This window comes from Falco rusticolus, chromosome 2 (assembly GCF_015220075.1).
Source record: "Falco rusticolus isolate bFalRus1 chromosome 2, bFalRus1.pri, whole genome shotgun sequence".
Taxonomy (NCBI): Eukaryota; Metazoa; Chordata; class Aves; order Falconiformes; family Falconidae; genus Falco; species Falco rusticolus.
The window spans coordinates 896474-920259 of NC_051188.1; the positions used below are offsets into that span (position 1 = coordinate 896474).

The following is a 23786-nucleotide window of genomic DNA, read 5'->3' on the forward strand; positions in this document are numbered from 1 at the left end:
CCAACAAACAGGTTTTAAATGAAAGCGTTTAGCAATTTTTCAGATACTGGCTGAAAAGAATACCCTTCAGTTTAAAAGCAGCTGTGGATAAAAGACACGGTCGTGACTAACCGTGGGACCGAGTGCCAGCGCAGTACTTGTATCCCAGCGCAAATACAAATGCAAACAGCTACTTAAGGGAGGCAAAAGCGGTCGAACAATCAATAACAGCTTTTCTTAACCAAGTACGAGACATTTGTAAAGGCTCCGGGTACTTCGTGGCTTAGAGCGGCACAAGCGGGTTACTCTGATCCTACCAAACCCACCTCAGATCACTCCCGAAATGCAACCGATAATTAATTTCTGAAAGGAAGCGAAAGATACCGTCCCCAGGCAACCAACCCAATCCAGGGCAAAATTTCGGAAGAGGTATCAGACTAATACTCATTTCATCATGCGTGCAGAAAGGCAGACAAACCAGGGAACATACCACCAGCAGTAGTTAAGCTTTTTAAAACACGGCTCTTGGCAGATTTTGCCCCAGGGAAATTTTTCCCCGGCTTTCTCCAAGTCCCCTAAGTACGATTCAGTACTGCTGCCGATATCAACAGGGATCAAATGATAACAAATTCATGTTTTCTAGAAGTATTTTGCTTTCAAGTGCATTTATGCTCTGTAGTAACAGCATTGTAAAACAGACAAGATGATTTTAAGAGCTTTAAAAAAAAAAAACAACAACCAAAAACCACCTACTGTTTGACTTGACCGACCATAGAAACTCTGGCAGATTCAAGATTTCTTATTTGTCCACTTTTTACACTGCAGGGGGGGGAAAAAAAAAAAAAGAAAGAATCAGAAGGAGAGCAGAAATATTTACTGAACAGATTCAGGAACTAGCAGGCACAGAAAGAGGAGTAAAAACTCTTTACAGCTCACAATTTCCCCCAACCACTCCAGCCCTCCTGTTCTCAGGAGGCGTTCCGAGCGGCTCGCACCACACGCCGACTTGCTTGAACCCCCCGTTGTCGCTGTAACTGTGAATTTAAAAGACACGTGGGAGAAGTGCTGGTGGGGAAACAGTGAAATAGGGTTATAGCCATTTTGTTGCAGGGGACAGGGAGAGGTCAGAAACGACCTGGGTATTTGGCAACAGAACTGGGCTTTCTGGGGTCCCGTCTACAGACTTAACCACGAGGCCTCTCCCTTTCAAATGCAGCTGTCAAATGTGCACGTCGTTCTAGAAGTAGGTCCTGTTTCTTACACGTGAATCTTACACAGAGTCACAGCGTGGCCGGGGTGGGAAGAGACCCCTGGAGCCCACCCAGCCCACCCCCCTGCTGAAGCAGCTCTCCCAGAGCAGGTTGCACAGAGCCGCATCCAGGCGGGTTTGAATGTCTCCAGAGCAGGAGACCCCACAGCCTCTCTGGGCAGCCTGTCCCGGTGTCCCGTCACCCTCAGGGGAACGATGTTCTTCCTCACATTCAGATGGAAGTTCCCGTCTTGCACTTTGTGCCCGTTGCCCCTTGTCCTGTCGCTGGGCGCTGCTGAAAAGAGCCTGGCCCCGTCCTCGTGGCACCCACCCTTGAGATATTTGTGGGCATTGATGAGGTCCCCTCTTAGTCTTCTTGTCTCCAGGTTATGGAGAAGAGGGATGGATGTCTCAAGCCTCTTCAGTAATAACTAGAACACTTACAAGGAAGCTGCAATTCATACCACGAAGCTTTCCATTAGTTGAAACTCTCAGAGGATCCTTCTCCAGCTGCCTCGCCAACTCCCTCAAGAAATTAAATTACCTTTGAGACCTATGTCTCCCTGTCCAATCAGCCAAGGAATTGGTGACAATAGCTGGGGAAGCGAGTGCGAATGGAGAAACCACACAAAATACATAAACTTTCTCTCCTTGGGGAGTCAAGCTACAAAGACAGGTGATTTTGGTGACCCTGTAAGGCCATGCATTACCTCCACTCAATGGCATTCTCAAGTGACTTGAACGTTTTGGGACGACTCCTTAAGAAGTTCTGCATGCTGTTCAACGCATCCATGGCTGTACCTAAAATCAAGTATTTTAACTTTATGGCATCCGATCAAATTATTGCCACATCCCTCCATACAGAACTGGCTACCAGGGAACACCCTCAGAGAGAGCTGGAGCTCACTGGGGATTTAACGCTCTTAAGGAAAATATAGTTTGGTACTCCTAAGCCCACAGTCACACCTGCTCCCACATTAAACAATTATTACTATTTGAACAGGTAGGAAATTCAGATAGTAAGAGAAGCACCATGAATTATATAAAAAGCCACCCACCTCCCTGCTAACAAGAAAGTATTGCAAAGAAATTATCAGGGAAGTGGCAAACAGAGAGCCCATCTGGGAAAAGCAAAAGGAGGAGTCACACCAGAATGACTTTTGTGTAGGCAGCATCTGTCAGGAGGAAGGAATTGGCAATGACTTAAAAACCAGGCAAAACTTTCTGTGTTCCGGGATCTGGGATAAAAGACAGAGATCAACATGGAAGACAGAAGCCTATCCAAGGGGGCACGCACTTACCTTCCACAACATCGATCATGCACAGACCCAATAAACTTGGCACCAAATTTGCGACCGCCGTGTGCACTGCAATGGCCCCCCCCATGCTGTGCCCAATCAGCATGATAGGGGGAGGAAGGTCCCCGTACAGAGCTTCAACCACGTTTCCAACGTCTCTGCCAAATCCAGACAAAAGCATGGTCAGCATCTCTACCCTGATACATTTCCGAAGCAGATTTGTACAATGGGAGCAGAAAGTCCAGATCCAAGACAGATGTCTAGCTCCAAATCCTGCCTGTATGCTTTTTTAATCCACAGGAATTGAGACAAGTTTATTCTCTTATCACTGTTTCATCTAGGTACCAATACAGGAAATCACGCAACCCAATATTTTGCTGAACAAGCACGTAATTTCCCATTTTACTAACAGAAAGTGCTCATCTAAAAGAAAACCCTGGAGAGCATTTTTTACAGACAGTAGCTGGAGGGAATTTTAAATAAAAGGTGAGAATAAGCTGTCAAATCCTCTCACGTGGAAGCACACACTAAGAAATTCACTGTTCTAAAAGGAGAAACCATTTGCAATTAAAGACAGAAAGTAACTGAGCCCTATTGACCGAGGCAAAGCTGAACACCACCGAGTGCAAGCAGGAAGATCCAGATCGTGAGCACAGATACTACGAGGCAAGGGGCAATTTCCCCATCCTTTCCATAAGGCACCTACTTTAAACTGCCACTGTCACCGCAGGGCGTGAAAGCTGGCTCGTATGATCCACCAACCCCAAACCCACAGCAGAGCTAATGACTGGAATCTACTGAAGAGCACTGTGGTTTAAGACACTCGGATTGACTTTCCTGACTAAAACCATTCAGAGGAACCAGAGACCTGAGCAATGCTGCAACTAGAAAATGGAAAACAAGTAAAACCAAAAAAACAACAACAACAAAAAGTTGACCAGCTTATTTGCTCTATCAGAGAAAACTGCTTGAGGATTTGGTAAAGAAAGAAAAAAAAAAAGAAAACCAGCTATAAGTAAAGAAAACCAGCTATAACTCAAGGCTCCCATTTAAAGGCTATTCAGGGATAACTTTCAAGCTCATTGCTAAGAGGAGAAAGGTTTAAAACCAAAAAGAACTTGTTTTCCCCCCACAGCAGCGCTGCTCCAGATCTAAAAAATTCTAATAATTTCATACAGCATCTCCTCAGGACAACACCACATCAGGATCTGACAAGCCATAAGCAGCAGCAATGAGGTACACAATGGAAGTCAGAATACATTTCACACATGGCCTCCCCACAACAAACCAAGGGGATTTGTTCATACTAAGGTTACAAAATCCGTCATGATTTAACCGGTCACAGCAAAGAGTCTCTTTGTACTACATGTGGACATAAAGTAATGTGCTTAGCCGTGGGTATTTGTTTTCCTTACAGCTTTGTCAAGGGGCGGGGGGGGGGGGGGATTTGCATCCCAAAGCAGGTTGTGACAGATGAAAAAGCAACTGCCTCCACCCTGGAAGCCTCAGCCAGTGACCCAGCTCTGGGGATGCCGCCACTCCAAGGTGGACTTGCTCGAGGAAAAACCAAACTGGTGCTCTCAAGCTCAAATGCCCAAGGAAAGCGTTCCCCTTCTCCTGGGAAATCTCGGTCTAGCCAGCGTTATAGCATGTCGCAGGTTTAAGGTGTTCACTGCAATGAAGCCACTGATCTTTAAAGTGAATTTAAGAACCGAGGGCACCGAGGAAACGACTCCAGCTTGGCCCCTGGCTCAGCTAGAGGAGATGTAATTTCAAATAAACTTCAAACTGTCCCAAAACAGCAGGAAAAGAAGGGATAACTACCAGAACCATGTGAAATGAAACAATCTTCCAGCTCCCTTGTGTGTCCTCAAGTAGTTTACTGTTCAATCAAGGAAAGAAAATAAAGGTTTGTGAAAACAGAAATACTGAAGAGACAGCATAGACTTCCTTACTTTGACATAGTCTCTGCTGACAGATCTTCAGGATTCCTAACTTTTGTTTCTCCTGAAAGAACAAAAAAACTTAAGTTCACGTAAGCTCAAAACCTTCAGACCCCTCTCAGGGCTCAGAGCAGCCACTGCACAAAGCTTTTTGGCACAGTTATTAAGAGTGAGCCAACTGCAGTTAACATGAATAATTAAGAAACCCAGAATTAATAGGAACAGTCGGTACTTTATCGCGTTATAGCTTACGGGTAGGAAATGCTCCCCATAACTGTTCCGTATTTGCAATGCATCTTAAAACTAAAGAACAGACCTTATTTCTAATGGTAAAGACTGCCCATAGGTTATGAAAACATGAAGGGGGAGGTGGGGTGGGGTGCCAATACATAGGAAGGAGCAAGTCCAGCACTGCCTCTCACAAAGGTGCAGAACGTCTCAGCTTCTGGCACGTGAGGAAAGGTGGCTGTGGAGCTCTAGAAGCCACTTTTCCCTCCCTGCTTTTGAAGAAAAATTGGGACGCCTTAAGGATGCTTTCTTAGTCATCCTGGGAGGGGTTCATTACATCTTCTTTAAAAGACAAGAGTGCGTAGCATGGTTATGTGATTTTAAATTTACTTATTTTACTTACCATGGCCTCGGAGATCTAAAGCCACAATCCTACACTGAATCCTGTTAATGATCGCAGACTGCAAGAAGAGACAAAGATAACATAATTTGCAAAGTGCCACACCTCACCTTCAAAAGGATTAGCAACATTAAGCACTCCCTGAAACAACAGCAAAGGCTCGGATGGTGCAACAAAACCCCTCTACTGTCAACAACGCAGCAGAATATGGATTGCACGCAGTGTCGCAGAAAGCAAGCAAGAAGGTTCTATATAAACTACCCTTAACTAACCACAGCTCCACCCTTTCTACCATTGTTAACGCTGTCTCTGAGGACATTTATTTCACTGTGCATAAGACATTACGTGTGTTTCCTTGGATAATAAATTCAAGCTCTCTAACACCTCTGAAAATTGAAATGCAGCACTGGGATTACAGACACCAAAGCGATGCCCCCCTTCCCCAAGCCCCACAGGCTACAAAATTAGTCTTGGCTACACAGCAGACGAAGATGAAGCAGCTGCTTTCCAGCACGTACTCGATTTGCTCTCAAAGAACAGAATTTTACAGGAAGGCTGAAATGTCTAAAAATTATTAGTCCAAAGGGGTTGGGGGGAACAAGTGAGGAATCTTTTTCAAGTAAGGTAGAGCTGCAATATTATTTTGGCTCTATTGAGCCAAATTATCGTTCTATTTGTCTCTGACAGCTCAATTTACCTCAGTTTAAGTGGCGTTCTTTGTTGAAAGGAAGACTTTTGTGTTAAGGAATCATCGATTATTTAAATAACAGCCTGCAGAAGTGGGGGAATTTGTTGAGGGATTCTTAACAGAACCACCTACATAATGGGCAGAGATCCGAAAGCTACCCAGTCCTCTCATTTTGATTGTTCGGCTATTCAGCTCCTAAATGGCTACAGCAGTTGCTCTCCCCCCAAACCACTGAATCCACAAGTTTATACTTTAGAGCCCCCAAAGACACCCTAAACCTCGATCTGCAAGGCGTTCTGGCACCTAAGCAATAGCATACCTAGTCAGAGAAGCAACCCGCTGCTAAAAATCAAACTGTTGTCAGTAGGGAATAAGGAAAGAGGATCATCAACATGACGCGCGAGAATGGGAAGCGATCTAGTGGGCTGAGGTTTATCCAAACAGGAGTGCTTTGGTCAAGAGAAGTACAAACACATCACCCAGGAAGTGACCAGGCCAACAAGCAAACGAAGGAAGGAGCATGCCACTCCCGCGGGCTTTTTCTAATTTACAGATGGTTACTCCCAATGCCTCCCAATTGGGGATTCTTTTTGGTTTTTGGGGGGAGGGGTTGTTTGGAATTATTATTTTTTTTTTAAGTTCTGGTTCATCCCAAAAATTTAACGTTTGCCTGCTTGGGACAAATTTTCATTTCAAAATGCACAAAGGAAACAAATCTATAGCAGCCACACAAAGGCACGAGCTAATTGTTGTGACAGTTTCTTTCTCCAGACACGGTCTCAAGTGCAAGGCATAAATCTATGTGAATCTTGTATGTGAGCCAACTTGGTTAATTGCCAACAGTAACATAAAAAGCCAGTAACCGTAGGGTGCGACGTTATGACTGCAATCGCTTTGCTAACTTCAACTCTGGAGATTTTTAAATGTAAAAACGGTATTGGTGTTGCTACTGGAAATAAGGAGCTCTAGAGAGTGGGGAAGTGACTTCTAAGAAGCCCTTTTCCTTAATTCAGAAACACACGACTTCATACCTCTGCCTCCAATTAAAAGCCACGACCTTCACTGCATCTGTTTAAGGTACTTTTATACCACTTACAAAAACACCAGACCAGCAGAGGAAAAGACATCCATCCACCTTGGCAACTCGTGAGCTAAAAGCAAGTAACTACAGGATTTAGTAAGACAGAGATTTAAGACTTAAAGTTCACCAGTTTCAGAAGACGCATATCTGCACCAGGCTCTGGGTCAGGTAGAGTTACAAATGAACTGTTGGGTGTCAAACTACTACTCAAATCCAAGATTACAGCCCAGTTGGCAAAGTATTTTTATAATGCGTCTCACCATATTACAAGATGGTTTATGATTACACCATCAAGATTATTCAATGGTAGCCACGTTGGGAATTGCAGAACAGTTGGTGGTGACTCTTGCAAGACGTTCATTCTTGTTACTCCTTTAAATCCCAGCTTAAAAGCTAAATGATCTACAGCCACCCAAACAGCTAAAAGGTAACAAATACGACACAAATGCACAGGGGAGATGTAGAGACTTCATCTGTCCAGTCACGCTTCCATGAAAGTCATCCTACAGCATCCTTTTGTTAAGGGCACTAGACAACTCAAAGAGTTCCTGTATTAAAAAGGTCCCAAATAAAACAAATAAATAATAAAAAGATCACACTGCAAGTGATTTTACTTTACTTGAAATCCTTCAGAATTTTTTTTCTTCCCTAACTCCCTTCATTTTTTAAAGGGAATGGGGGGAGGGAAGAATTTTGGTTTGGTCAGTCCCCATGCTCATGCCTGATGACACCATCTCAGTTTGTGTTTCAGATTGTTGCCTGAGCAGCAAATGAGATTTATCAACAAGTCAAACAGGACCTCAACCATGCAAAGATAATATTGTCATGATGAGGTAAAGCTGTTCAGCTTTCACTGGTAGTCATGAAAAAGCAGCCTTCTGGGGAAAAAAAAAAAAAAAAAAAAAAAAAAGGATACGATATGATGAGAAATGGCTTGGCACTTCATTAAAACACGCAAGCTACTTTTGGCAGACGTAGTTTTGGCTACTGCTGATAATTAAAACCTAGACAATAAACCTTTGCATGTGCTTTGCCTATTTAATAAATACACTGCCTGAACTATGTAAGACTTGAGTCAGGTGCATACCCGGAGATTATAAGACGGTTTTCCGAGTTGATTCTCCTGTGCTTAACATAGCTGAATGGTTAGTTGCCTTCCACGCATTTGCGTACATACATACTTCTAGAAAGCAGCAGCTTACTTACAGTAAATACAGCCCAGGAAAGAGCAGAATGGCCTCCACCGTGTAACAGCAGTAAGACAGGCCCCTCCAATCCGCTTTTGTAAATTCGAAAAGTGTATGAACAGTTAAGGACATTTCACAGTTATGAATTACTTAGTTGCATGTATTTTGGAGTCTGCAATACCCAACAGTGTTTTGTTTCTACCCTTGTGTACCCAACGCCTGGTTTCTCCCTCTGATCAACAGGCACTGCAAGCATAACCTGAACAAAATGTAACTAACTTTATTTAAGCTTCAAGAGTTGTTTCCCTGCTGCCCAAGTCTCCTCCTTCCCATATCCCATGTTATCTCCTGCCCACACCCTTCTCCCCCCTGTGCACAAAAAGAATTAAACAACTAAGAGAGAAACCAAACCGTGATCAGCATGCACTTTGGAGCATGTAATTTTGATTTGGTTTATTTTTTAATGACTTCCAAGGAAAAAACGTCAGATAAGTCAGTAAACAAGATTTTTAAGGCAATATAATTTATCCCTGGAATACATACAGCAAAAATGCTTCACTAAATAGCTAATGTCCCCTTACAGTATATATTAAGATACAGAAAAATCAGTTTACCACTAAAACCAATGTCACTTAGGGAAGGGCACAGAACTGGGAGTCGTGAGATCTGTGTTCAGTGTCTGAAACTGTGACCAACAGATCAGACAATCACTGCACCTCCCCCTCCTCCTGTTCTCGGGGTGGACAAAACCGCTCCTCTGAATCTACGCATACTAGCTGTGGTTACCGCTGAGGCTGTTCATCGTTTTTCTGCTGCGTACCGCAGTGCCCTTTGGACCTGCTGGCTGCCAACAGTTCACACGGGTGCTCCCTACGCAGCTTAAACAGTGTCATCAGCTGGGGTTTATCCACACAAGGAGACCTGCTGGAGCAGTAACAGCTAGCTGGGGTGGAACAGTGGGCACCAACTCTATGCAATAAATAATTCAGCCGCTTCCACAGCTGTCCACAACCTTTCATATGGGAGCTCAAGCTTGGTAGCACAATAAATCCCAAACAACTAAGATTTGCTTAAATTTGGGATGCTTATGTACACCACCTAGCCAAGTAGGTCCATTATCCTTTTTATTTTATTATTTATGAAGCCTCAGGGGTGTGCACAGCCCCTTACATCAGAGGCATACATGGTGCACATGACAAATTCATAGGATCAATCGGACAAATGCAGTTAATAATAAACACAAAATAATGACAAGTTGAGCAAAACAGGGACATAGAATTTTCTCAATCATATGCTACTGGCATTCGAGAAGTAATTACTAAATTGGTATTTGGAAGAAAATAGCTTGAAAGTTTGGTCTTCCTAATGGCCAAATTAGAACACGCACGCTTAAAAACTATGCAACTATTTAAACTACAAGGTTGTGTTATTTAAACACAGATTAAAATGTTTTCATTTTGTAATTAGGTCAGAAAACCTGGAAGTACCTCTCAAACCTGCTTTTGTCAGAGCTGTAGGCTGAGGCAGGACTGATGGGAAGTCTTGTCCCTGCACCTTCACACACCGCACTTGTTGCGACATTCCCGGTTAGCAAAGGGCCCAGACAAAACAGCGGTTTGAGCACGTCAAAGGGGATGACTGACATCAGCTGGATTAAACAGTAACTGCAAGACTGGCAAAGAGGAGTCAGCTTGAAAAGAAGTATAAAAGAAACATGAACATTTGCAAAGGGGGAGATCTTGGAGAGGAAAACCTGGTCTGACACTGCAAGGAGACTCTCTGAGGAGACAGGAGATGGCCTTGGCCAGAGCGAGAAGCTTCCCTGTCTGCACACCAGCTAGTGGACTAACAATTTGGGGTGTGACAAACAGGGACCCACACCTCAGGTGTGTGTATGTGACTTCGTGTGGTGCTTTCTTAGTGTCATTTGCATCAGTGGGAGCAGCATGGGTAGCATCCACAACTCCCACAGGAGATCCTGCAGTCCCCGAAGAGGCGCTGTGTGCTTGTAACCCACACTTCTCGGGGTGCATGCGACTATGCACGTATGCTTGTTTGTGTGTGTACAGGAACAGAACTCCCTGGGATTAGCCGCAGAAAGGTGTTTAGGAATTTGCAAGTATTTATTAACATCTAAGTGTTTAGCGTTGAGGTTTATCTGTTGTACTGCTGATACTGATCCTGAACACAGTTCAACAATTGGCAGCTAACTACTTGTTAATAAAAATCAATAAACAGCTTTGATCCTGATGTGGTTTAAACTACAGGAACTGATGAGTATTTCCTTGCAAAATACGTTATTGAACTGTTGGAAGCACTTTTTTTACAATAATGATTACTAAAGAAGCAATGCCAGGAACCGACCTTGCCAGGTACATCTTCACTGTCAGCTTAGAAGGGATAGCTCTAGCTACTGATACTGATCCCTACAAAAGAAAAAATGAAAGAACACAGACATTAAAAAGCTGAAGGGAATCCAAATAAACTAAATGACACATGACATGACCCCAGTCACTGAGAATAAGAAAAGTTCAATCTGAAAAAAAAAGGATATATCCTTGCCAGTTTCATTTTCTACCACGACATCCTCCATAGATTCAAAGTATTGGCTCCAAAGCACTGGTGAAAAATCACGCTTTCTTCCAGGGCTGTAAGAGAAAAAAAATCAGTAAGAAAGATGTATTATCTTTCACTTAAACTGGCATACAGGCATCAGCACATACATTGAAGAGAGCACGCTGGTGTTACACAGTAGTTTAGGACTGGAAGCGAACGATGCGTTAGTGAAAATCCCACACAACTACAATACTAGCAACTTCATAGTCAGTAAGGAAATCGCCCCCTTCCCCGCCCCACCCCCACTTGTGGCTCCTATTGAGAAGATTACAAAGATGTACAGGAAAACTAGTGGAGACACAGAGAGGAGTATTCTCCTCATAAAGTAATACCAAGGAAGACGAAACAATAGTGGTTTGGACTACACAGACCTAAGTCGAGGGAAAAATAAAAGAACAGGGCACACAGTGATACTGTCCCAGTACAATCTCCCAATCTGCAATGACCCACAGATCAGGCGCTCCACAAGTCAGAGTCAAGAAGTCAGTCAACACCTTTGTATTTAATGGTCTTGCTCTAGCCTTAAAGCAAGCCTGATGCTGACATGACTGGAGCGCTCCAGTGCCTGGAATACAGGAAGCCATCCTAAAGTTATGAGTCAGCCCATGAATCATAATTAAAAAAATGACTATGTCCCTCTTGGAAGTCACCTTGACACCATAGCACCGAAAAGCAGAGTGTCAGCTATTTACTGAAGGTCACTACTAATTTACCACATACTACTTGACATGAGATTACAACTTTCCTAGAATTCGCCTCTAATTTTTGGAAGAAATATCATTCAAACAGAGAGTCAACCTGTCCTGAAGGCTGAGGGCCTGGCAGAAAAACTGTGGACAGAATTAATGGTGTGGTACATAGAAGAAACTTAGAAACACTGTCGGGAGCAGAATAAATAAAATTCACCAGGTTTAAATTAGCAGCCGCAAGTTTCAATCACAGCTCAAGTTTCCTGGAATTTAGTGCAATGGTTAAAAGTAACGTATTTGTAAACAGATCTAGCATTTAAATACTGTACGTAGGGCAACATCAGGACTGTGAAGGAAAAGACCAAATTAATTCAGTATATACTTCCATATCTATCCTGTCACAGTTAAATGTAAGGACCGTGGGAACAATAGAGATCAATAAACACTCCTCAAGCTGCCTTCTTCTGTGTTCTTAAGAGCTACACAGGCAACTGTCTGTGATTCTGAAAACATCCTATAACAAAAACATTTCATTGGGAAGGATGCTAACAAGCCCAGCAATGCAAGTAAAAGGCAGTGAGTCCAAAAGACTATAGTTATTAAAACAAAATTATTTCTTTTTAAGGGTAGAATCTTCAAAAGCTGTATTTTAATTTAAGGATCACAACAGCAAGACTGTGTAACACAGATGCTGGCAGAATATTTCCCCGTGAGGATGAGCTTTCAGGCTCCAGTTTGCTCCAGGCTTTGCGCTTATTCCCAGGTTGCTGTAATTACTTTAGAACTCTACCCACACAGAAACACTGCTTTACTGTCATCAAAAAACCCCCAAACAACTCAGAAAAGTAAGATCTGGCCAAACCCATCCCAGTCACTGGAGACTTCTGGATCCCCAATTCTATCCAGGACAAAGTAGTGAGCTAGTGCCCAGAAGCAGTATCTCTTTTTCTCTCACATCCTCTGCCAAATACCGATGAACAAGCACTGCACAGGCAAGAAAATTGTTAACAGTGGACACCGGGGGAAGAGAAGGTATTTTGGACATGGACCAAAACTACTGTGTTAAGAGGGCTCAGCGTGATGAAAGATTTGGACATCAGTGCTATCTGTGGACTGCTTCGTGTCTAGTAACTGCTTCTACCTGGAGAGGTTTCGTCCTTTTGTATAAGCTGGCATCTTCCTGCCAGTGCTCCACATGCCCAGGAAATAATACCTGAGCAGAGGTGGTAAAAAAAAGCCCAGTTCTCCCAGTAACAAATTTCCAAAACATGAATCACAGCCATTATTCCCTATAACTAGCGAGACTCATCTCCTCTTTATAATAAGGCTAATTTCTGCTGCAGTTTGTTGACAGGTACATCACAAAGCACTGCAACAAATTACACCTTAAATTAGCTGCTTCTGCAGGACTAATCTCAGGTCATATCCAGCACCTTTGGGAATGCAATTCCCCTAAATTATCAGGTGAACACAGAAGACCTGTTCTGTGGACACTTTATACACCAGGACTCTCAAAGGTGCCCAGTTGACAAACCAATTTATTTTTGCTTCCATCAAAAGGTGCAGCTGTGCCCTCTCCTTGTATACCCATTACTAACAAAAGGCTCTGCAATCAGAATTTTCCTGATGACTCAGTTGATGCAAAATCTGTTTCTCAGGCTGATATGCACTCAGTAAGGCTAAAAGAGTAGTGCTTAATTTTGGCAGCGGCATAATTAGGCTAGATTCGAGCCCAGTATACAGGATGAGTAACAGTGCACCATTTTAACAGTGTTTTTGCACTTCAGCTCTTCTGGGGGAGGCAATCAGCAGGTAATATTAAAATCAAGCATGGGCGTGGGGGGTGAAAGACCTTCACAGAAGAAAAATCTCTGTTGAAGGAAGTTTCTCCTGAATTCCTGGCTTCCTAAAGAAATAGAAAAGAACAGACAAAGCAGCTTTTCAAATTTGTAGAAACAAAGCTCCTATTTCCCTGATATTTCTAGAACATGGAACATAAAACAACCATCCCCTGAACAGTCCAAATTCACTTGTGTGGATTTCCAGACTTTGGTATTGTTCTTGTCAAATTTCAATTAAATAAGATGAGATATCACACACCTATATAAATCCAGAAAATATTAATCTCTTTTACCGCCTCAGCTTAATCTCATTCTCCAATTAAAGAAAAAATATCACATTCAAACTGTAGCCTTCCAAAGAATGCTGTAGATCAGGAAAAACAAAGTGAAGTAATAAAAAGATGAAAGTTGTGATAATATTGGGAAGAACCAAGCCCACATGCATAGGTGGCCAAGTACCCAAGGAAGGGAGACAACATTAGCTGCAACACCAATATAACAACCTGCTAAGAAAAAAAATAAACACAAAAACTCCCAGCGCAGGTCAAGATTAAAAAAAAAGAATTAATGCTGAATTTCATAAGCAAGAATTGGGTATGAAATACAGCAAACTCATATTATTGATCAGAGCTTCAGGCTACCTTGCTTACAATCAGTTTATCTTCTAGGACTGCAAGAATTGGTACGAGACAGAAAAGCACCATCCCGCTCTGCAATGTGTCACGGAAAGCCACCAGCACAGCAAGTGCTCTGGAAAGGGTTAAGTAGGGAAACAGGGTATGATCTGCTTCCAAATTTTCACTATTAGCAGGAGGGGGATCTCCAGAGGCTACAGCCTCAGCACTGTGTTGCTTTAAGGGAGGGCACTTTCCATTAGCTCGTCACATAAAATAGGTGTCACTTCCAGCCAAAGCTACTTCCACAGCATCTGTGACAACAGTGCCATGATTTAATTAGGCTTTGAGCAAAAAGGATTTCTTCTGTTTGCTTTTAAGCCCACACTCTGATAATGTTTGCCTGGTCTTCTCTACAATATTAATGACTGTATACACCCCTATCATATTTCCCTTGCCTGAGCCATGTATTTTTCAAGCGGAGAGTCCTACTTTATTGATTGCCTCCTTACCTGGAAACCATCCCAGCCCTGATCACGCTCTCTCTCCATATGATTTCTGGTTCTGGAGATGAAGGATCTGCCCACAGCTTGGATGATTTCCCTTCTCCGTTTTTTGAACAGGTAGGATATGCAGTCAGCGACAACAAATTTCATCACCCTTTTAAAACGCAGCATTTCAACGCAGTCAGACTTTCCCATGCCACATTACAGCCTGGTCTTAGGTTTGATTGTCCTGAATAATTCCAGGTGATTGCCAAATACTGTCATCTGCCTGGCTACACTCCTTCCAACATAATCCATAAAAATGGTAAACGGCAGGAGCTCCCTGGCATTGTGAGACCAGAAAGTTTGTAAGTGGACTCTCTTACCCATAAGGGAGGCAGATCATGGTGAAATTCTGGAGTGAGTTGCTCATTAATTTTATCACGCCGGATCAAGTTTTGGTGGTGTGATAAAATTAATCTGCTTTTGTGAAAGTGGGGTTACAGTATGGACAGCCACTATTACACGAGGCAAGGGAACACAGTAGCCTGTTGACGTTAAATGCAAGGACATTAAAGCTGTATTGTGTAGGAGAGGTATGAGATCACACGAATCAGCAGCAGCACAAGTTTGCAACATATAACATCAAAATTCATCATAACAAGCAGCAAGAAATGAACTTCTCGCAGTTGCACATCAATGCTACAAGCTTCAACTGTCACTGATGACACTGGGTGTGATGTATGATGCACGGACTCCAGGAGCGGATCGAAGACACCTTGAAGACACTTTATTAAAATCAAGCAAGTCTTTTATACCTTTACAGAGGGCTGACGTGTCAGCCTGTAACTATGCTCAGTATTTTTCCACTCTTAGCTCTTTTTTTATTACAGACACAGCAGCTTAGCAACTCCCTTTAGCTACAAGGCCACAAGCTCTGCAGACTACTCGGGATCTTAAAAGTTTCTCTTCTTGCTCCCATGGCTTCCTTCCAACAAGCATAACTGTGTCTCTCTCCCAAGGTTGGTTTTCGTTCACCGACGCCGCTGAGCTAGCTCGAGACATAGCCACAACTGGGCTCAGAGTCCGTCACAAACAGCAAAACCCATGTCAGAGTTTCTACCAGTAAGTGCAGATTTTTAAGTATCTGCCAGAGGAATAATAAGCAAGGCACTAACCAAAATCAGCTACCAACAGCCAGGCCACACAGAAAACATACATTAATCTTACACGGGCAAGGCCAGTTATAGAGGGACTCGGCGCCGTTCCTCTTCTGACAGACGAAGAGCAGGTTTCAAAACGAACCAAGTGAAGTCACATACCCAGGCACAAGGCAAGAAACCACATTAACAGGACAGGGCACACGGTCCTGTGACGCACTGTCTCTGGAAAGCCAGCGGTTCGTCAGCTGACTGCATGCACCGAAGTGAGAGCACAGTGAACCCAGCGCAGCGTGATCCTCAGGCATCCAAGGACAACCCCAACTTGAAGCACAGGCTATACTACTACTACATGAGGCACCAGTGCCAGTGGGTCTGGAATACTGTACCTGCAGCTGGATCAGTAATTTATGGATATAACTGAAGAGAAGTCAAAGAAATATAGAAATAATCAAGACTGGAAAACAGGGCACATAGCAAGAAGCTTCACAGAGCCCAATCTGGTTAAATACATCACCAGGACTGACGTGGGGGGTGGGGTGGAGAAGGGGTTAGTCAAGATAATTTAATCTCAATTGCTCAGACTGAAGGGAAATTTTAGCTTGTTTTCTCAAGTAGATGTCTTCATAAGATCGGATAACCTGGAGAACTTGGTATCAGTCTCAGGCTTCTTCAGTTGACCTCATGCAGCTCTTTCTCCTGGAACTGGTAGACAAACAGAAAAGGCGACCTTCCAGTTCCTGAGCGCACTGCTACACCGTCACTGTAAGGCAAAATAAACCTGCAAGGCTAGTGAAGATGACATCTCCATCCTTCCCCATTTGTCCAGATTTAACCCCTCCCTGTGAACAGATCTAGTTGAAAACAAAAACGGTTTTCATAGACTCACAGAATGGTTTGGTTTGAAGGGACCTTCAAAGACCATCCCGTTTCATCCCCCCACCCCTCCAGGGGCAGGGCCCCCTCCCCCCAGCCCAGGCTGCTCCCAGCCCCGTCCAGCCTGGCCTTGAGCCCTGCCAGGGATGGGGCACCCACAGCTGCTCTGGGCAGCCTGGGCCAGCGCCTCGCCACCCTCGCAGTACTTTCTCCCTCATACCCTCTTTCATCTTGCTTCTTGCCATACGGGTTGATTTAGTGGTACTAGCAAATGCTTCAAATTCAGCTTAATAAGAGTTAACACCTCCAGAGAAAGTGTTAGCAGTTGTGTGTCATGTATGAAATATCGGGGAACAATATATATCAGAACTCCCATGTTTGCAGGGGAATTGGAGCAGAAAGTGGAGTTGGGAATTAAAAACACCTGTCACGTCTGATGCAAATACACGTAGATTGTAATTTAAAGCAAAATACTTGCCTCCAAACAATGCTGAGAGAACACAAGTGACCTCTGATTTAATACTGAACTCCCAAAAGGGCAGAATAAATGTGTCGTTTTCCTCAAAACACCTGGTGACTGCAGGAGGCTGGGCAGTGACTGATTTCAGAGAAACATTTCTCTGAAGAATTAGTATCTTTCATCTGGTATTTTTCTAGAGCTTCTTTTTTTTAGCAATACATCAACACACGTTCAAAATTAGAAACAAGCCAAATAAACAGCAGCTGTGATTTTTCACCTTCCTATGCTGAAGTGGTATTTTGCTGACCAAATATTTAAACTGACAGAACTAATTACTGCTTTTTAAAGTATCCAGCAGACCAAAACAGAAACGGACCCAACATAATAACTCTTCTAGAACAATCTTTAAACTCCAAGCCAGCCAGCCAGCATATTAACTGGAATCACAAAACAAATTCTGGGCATCCTCTACGGCTAGTTTTATCCTATTGTGCAGTTTGTCCTCTTCATCACATACTGAAAATGTGCACATACTGCAAGTGATTCCAGAGCAAAAGAAGCCCACGTGGCTCTACAAATCTCTCACTAATTTTTAAAGGGGTTTTCTTTCAGGTATTTTCGTAAAAAGAAAACAAAACAACAAAAAGGTTGTACCAAGCAGGGGGAACCATTTTTAGAAATTCCTTTTTTTTCCTGAGTCTACTTAAGCTACAGCAATTCTACATCACATGCATGAATCAAGATACTTAATTCTTGCATCACATATGAGCCTAACCAAAGCAAATCAAGCAATCTATGTTGGAACTGCCATGGTTGACAAGTTGTATTTAAAAATTCTAAGAATTGACAAGGACAGTATTTTAAGTTCTGTTTTAAGGACGCTGAATACATAAAATGTTTCTTTTTAAATAAAGTTTCAGGGAAAAAATGGATTGAAAAGGAAGAGATTAGTTGGAATTGTCATGACTGATTTACACAGAACTGATCCAGTCAAGCCCTTGTAGAGAATTAAAAGATCATAGGAGACAGTATGTAATTTTTATTCACATATTGGAAAAGAATAGCAAACTTTCATTTTCAAATCCCATCCTGATCCTTAATTCTGAACAAGTTAGTTCTGTAAGCAAGCTAGTGGAAAAGCTCAAGACACAAAATAAGATGGCAAATGCAGCAGCTGCTGCAGCTGTCAGGAGCTGTTGCCGTGGGCCTTGGTCCTTTTGCTTCACTAGTGATTTTGCAAATTCCATTATTTGATTTCCCCAAAGAACTCTGAGAATCAAGTTTGATTTTATTTCCATTTCAACCAAGCGATTCAAGTGAATTGCTTTCAATATGCAAGCAATTTCAAACACAACCTTTGTTTGTGTTTGATGTATTTGCTCCTTAAATAAATGGACATTGAAAAATGAACTTCAAGTCCCTCTCCGTGGGTACTTCTCACATACTGCTCAAGTCAAAGAGAAGCTGCATCTTCCTTTAAAACAGCCTTTTGGTAACATCATTCAGTTGAACAATTCTGTCGGGAAAGCACTTAACACACCAGCAGGAAAGCGCTATGCTAGCAAGGCGGTATTGCTGGAGCAGTGCACGCCGATGTGTGTGTCTGCAGGCAGGAGGGGCTGTAATTTAGAGGAAGCAAGGTACAGAAATCAATGCAATGGGCCATGAAATGCAATCAAATTCCACGTGTACATCTTGTCCTACCGCAAAAGCCGGTCAACACTATGTTGCAGCAGCTATTTTAACTATTCAGTGGTTTTACTTAAATATTAACATCAGTGTGCCACGCAATCAAGGAACTCAACATTCTACCGTCTGCATTTGCACACGTGTCATTACTTTGATCTACAACAGGAAGCGTGGAAGAGGCTGCAGCTCGCAAGCAGAGCCAAGATCCACAGCGACGGAGCAGAGCACCTCTGCCTAGTGTGACAGTCCCATGGGCACAGCCCAGCTATTTGCTTCACCCACTTTGGCTTCTCACATGAGACTCTCCAGTAAATAGATAGAAGGAAGCGATTGCACTAGAAATGGCAAAAAAAGAATAAAATACTTTTTTTAAAAAGAACACAAGTCTATTTTCACCTATTTCAATGCAGTAATACGTGCCACTTTATTACAAACTACTGAAACACATATTAACCTTTTAACAATGTATTTCCAAAAAGATGCAAGACTTTACTTAGGATGTCATCCTCCTATAAATGGCAAAAGCTTCTTTTCAAAACAAATAATCACAGAGTAAGCTTGAAAAATGTTCTAAAGAAAGCATCCTACCCTATAACTTGCCCTTCCAGTCAAGGGTGACTGAAGCTTGAGAAATCTCAGTGCTGCAGTATATTATGTTTCTATTTTCTATAGCAATCTCACTTGCCCATCTATGCTTCTTACTATCTGCTCTTCAACCACCACACAGTCACATTACAATGGCCCCGCCTAGTTGATAAAAAAAAGCAAAAAAGAGATAAAAAATAAAAAAAAAAAAGTGTCCAACAAACTAGGCCAGAGGACCACTGCATACGAAGCAAAGCATTCAGCCATGAAAAATCAGCTTGCCAGCACTGTGGTATTATGTTTGAAACCTATTTAATGGCCCTGTTTCCAATTCAAGAAATTCAAAGCACAGAAATAAAATAGATTCATAAACACAAGGTGCTTAACACAGAAAACAATTGTTCCTCTAAATTTAATTATTTTTGTTCCCTGTAAAAGTTTGAATTTTAAAGGACTTTTCAGTATAACCTTGTACATTTGCCAGCACCTACAGTCACATCATTTTTCTCTATACAGCTAATTGCATTCTCTTTTGGTGGCCTGACTACAGAATCTTGCACTTGTTTTCATTGAATTGAATCCTGATAAGGCTGAACTTTGCAAAGCCTAAGCTAAACCTAGGTAGAAATAACTCACAACAGCGCAGACAAGTTGCAAGCAGCCACACAGCAGAACTGTGGCCCACAACATGAGCACGGAGGCAGAGTCGTACCACCAAAAAACCCCCACAGTTCTGCTGAAGTGTGAGTTATCATGTACAAACACAGATGAAAACATCTTTCCAGTTCACAGGTATGTGAAAGCCTCTGTTGAAGTTTCACATCCAGTTTTGGGCACTGCTGTCCAAAAATGAAAACACAGCTTAGAATGAGATCAACAGAAGAGACCAGAGACCTTGGAGGAAGAATAAACGATAAAGGAACAAAGTATTTAATCTACAGACTGATCAGGTTCAGAAGCAAGGGTCTAGATGACGCTGACATCCAGCCACCTTCATCTCCTGTGAGATTCATCAACCAGAGACAAGTAAATGATACAATCACACAAACACAGACTGACAAGTTCGATCCCATGCAGTTCTGGCATTTGAACACGCAGACTAAAAATCTGAGCCAAAGCTTCTGCTACACCAGCATCCATTACCCACACTCCATCTTCAGATAAATGTTGGAGCTCTCCTACGCACCACCCTACCCACGCGGGAAGGACAGTCAATACCTATTTAAAAAGCCACCTCACCACCCTGCCAGGTCTCCCAGCCCCGCTTTGCAACAAGTCAGATATAAAAGCGTCTACAGCACAACAGCTTTGCCTCACCATTACTTGCACTTTGCTGTCTCTGTATTCCACTTCTTGTCTCCTTTTTATGCAAGTCTCTCCGATAAGGCCATGCTCGTGTCAGATGTGCAGCGCCTCACACAACAGGAACATCACCCATAAAGGGATTTACTTGATGTCAGAGCAGTAAACCAAAAATACAACTGCGGCATGCAGCTTCATGTGATTATGAACTAGTCCCCACTGCTTCAAAGGGGAAGGACCTGGGAATTCTTGATCCTTAACCGCAAGACTGGATTTCATACCAGTGCTTTCAGAAAGTATTTGAAAGGGAAAAAAATGTTTATAGCCTTACAGAACAATAGAAAACAAACTTCCCTTCCTAATCATTTCCCTAACGGACAGAGTTTAAAAACATTCCAAAGATCAGCAAGATAGGAAGCATTATATAAATTACTACATAGGATTGCTACTAAGCACCGTAATGTAAGCACTGCACGAGCATACATACTACTGAACTGCAAAACCACCCCACAGGCACACATCATAAAATCCATTTTAAAATCCTCCCAAACGCTCAATTGTAAGTTGTTTACCTGCAACAAGTAAGTAAAGCAACAAATATCATGGGGGTTTTGTCAGCACCTCATTAAGTCAGTAACTTAAATGCCTTTACTTTGTCTATTTTTCTAATAAAAATTACTACAAGGATGGATTTTCAGAAACAGCAGCACTGACGTGGAAAATAAATCCTGCAGCATGGCATCATTTTGCAAGAACACAGCCCAATTAAAGGCATATGAAAAAACACATCTGCTCCTTTAGCTTACCGACTCTGAGGTCTCGCAGCAGAGGCAGATTTCCTATGTCACCGGAAATTAATTTTTGTCTTTTTATTTAACGTGGAGGCACCTGCCTTCAGGATATATCTGACAGAAGTTGATACTAGCAACAAGACAAACTGCAAACTGATTTTCATCCTGTTTAAGACCACATGAACACTAACAATGGAAGTTTTTATATTTATTCTTAAAGTAAAAATACCTAACTGAACAAGCAATGTGTCATGGTGCCATAGGTGTATGCACTGCTGTATGGGAAGAATTAGACAGGCTACTAACGAAGTTTACAGTGCATGAAACCAGTATGAAGTACATTCAGAATTACACAAAATAACTGCAAGGGATGAGACACTTAAGTTAAACACGATAAAACAAGAGGAAGAAATAAAAACTTTATTTCTTCACCTAAAAGAGAAAATTTGTGTTTGGCAGACTTTGCGCAGCATTCGGGTTTGCTCGGTTAACTCTGTTCTGAACAGAGCCAGCATAATTAAATAATATATTTAACATTAAATCTAGCCTTACATGTACCATACAACCTTCAGCACACTGCTGTGAAATACAAGGCTCTCCACAACACAAACAGGTCAGGTTTAGTGACTTGCTTATAACCCCACGGTTCACCACAACATGAGGAAACAGAGCCCATGACTCCCGACTCTCAATTTCAGGTAACTAAGGCACACAGGAGAGCAGACAGCAGAGTCCTGAGAGACCAACCTCCTCCAAAAATCATTCAAAACTGCTTCTTTCCAATTTCTATGCCTATTTCAATACTAACTGTGCAAATTAATCCTTAAATACATTTTTCTTAGCCTCAAAGCCATGCCATTAAACACTTTCATGAAGCTTAGCTTTAAATTCATATTAAAAGACTAAGTATTTTCTGAAGATTTGTTAGTATTAGTTCATATACCAAGTACATCGATTGTATTGTATCTACCCAAATGTAATATAAATAATGTATAATAAATGTTTTAAAATTATGCTTTGAAAGAGAGGAAAAATAGTCCTCTGCTATCCATAAATAGCTAAACAGTTTATTTCAGCCATAGTGGAGTAGCTGTCTTTTTCATTATTTCTTTTAGTTATCTGATTTCATGCATCAAGGCAAAGGAGATTTCCTGTAGGAATTGTAGGATATTTTTATCCTCCAAATAGAGCACTTCATCTCATGCAGGAATCGTGCAGCACACACCTGGACCTCGCAAAGGCTAGTTCTTGCACAGAGGCTGGCATTGCTACAGAGGATCAGCTGATCCCTGGTCTTTGTCACAAGCCAGACCTCAGATTTCATACTTTAACGATCAGCTATGTACAAAAAGTCACGCAGCCCTGCAACACCTTTTCTTTAGATTTAATGAAATCTCCATGCTTCTGCCATTCTTTGCACAGGGCTGCCAAAGCGTTCTGTCCAGCATCCTGCAACCACACCTCTTCTGAGTTCAAGTCCCCATTATTATTGCCAACTTCCATTGCTTCACTCCACAACTATAACTTCCCTTCCTACAATCTACCCAGAACCCTGCTGCAAGATCATCTCGCTCTCCTTTTACCAGAACTAGGTAGCTGCTTGGAAGACAAGCTTCTCCCTTGCACCTTTGAAGGTGAAATTACTAAATTCCCTTTCAAAGCCATCCCACTGGCAACCCATTTTCTCCCTCTTACTCACTGCTAGAGAATAACCCTTTTGCTGGGGTTGTTCTTGTTCAGTCAGTCCTTTTTAGTTGCCATCTACACAGCTAGACACCGGTCAATCTTCTCTCACAGCTTCCAAAATGTGTTCTCACTTCTGCCTAAAAGATTTAGCATCTGCACTGAACTATCCCAGATTTTACATCATCTGAAGCAGGAACTTAACTCATCTGGCAGAATACACCTACCGTACAGGTTCACTAAGTGTCTGCTGCTGAGAAATAGCATTTAAATACACCTCTCTCCCCAACCATTCTTCCACCGACTTTGAGGTACCACCCCGACAAACCACGACACATTTGACTCCCCTTGCCAACACAGATGGCAAAAGGTCTCAGAGAAAAGGGCTGCTGAAGACTAATCCCAGCACCAGCCACCTTCCCCCAGCTCTGAGGATTCTCTTTGTGTAGTAACACCTTTGCCTGCCTCCTTGCCAGGGAAAGCCGGCTGGAAAAGCCCGGTCCAGATGCTGCTGTCCTGGGGTACTGGGAAGCAATCCAGCACACAGCAGGACCAGCACAGGGGCTGGATGGTCCCTCACATCGTATCATCTTCTACTGAGACCCGCCACACTGCTGACCACCTCCACTGGGCTGCCACCCCTGCTCAAAGATCCCCCTCACCCTATCCCCCCAGCAAATAACACCCACTTTTCTCCCTGTCCCACATCCACAAAGTCCCCTCTCCCACAGCCCTCCCCCAGCAATCGGCACCCCCACCCTCAAATACCTCAGCAGCAAACACCCCAGCGGCGGTATCCCCCCATAGCAACAAGTAACTCACCCCCAAAGTACACCCCAGCTCCACTCAGGACAGAGCACCCCCTTTGCACAGGACAACCCAACCTGCCCACACAAGGGTGGCCCTTCTCCCCTCTGCTGCCACCTTCCAGCAAAGAGGGCC

General features: G+C 42.8%; 1 protein-coding gene across 1 annotated transcript in view; it reads right to left on the bottom strand.

Annotated features, from left to right (window-relative positions):
* Positions 1 to 23786, bottom strand: part of PPME1 (protein phosphatase methylesterase 1) — a 34515-nt gene that overhangs the window by 10235 nt on the left and 494 nt on the right. Inside the window, exons 2-8 of the mRNA XM_037376655.1 lie at positions 10608 to 10701; positions 8073 to 8165; positions 5101 to 5158; positions 4482 to 4533; positions 2530 to 2684; positions 1939 to 2029; positions 733 to 798 (exon numbers count right to left, since the gene is read on the bottom strand). Of these exons, the coding sequence (XP_037232552.1) occupies positions 733 to 798; positions 1939 to 2029; positions 2530 to 2684; positions 4482 to 4533; positions 5101 to 5158; positions 8073 to 8165; positions 10608 to 10701 (609 nt within the window). The remainder of the gene's footprint in view (positions 1 to 732; positions 799 to 1938; positions 2030 to 2529; positions 2685 to 4481; positions 4534 to 5100; positions 5159 to 8072; positions 8166 to 10607; positions 10702 to 23786) is intronic.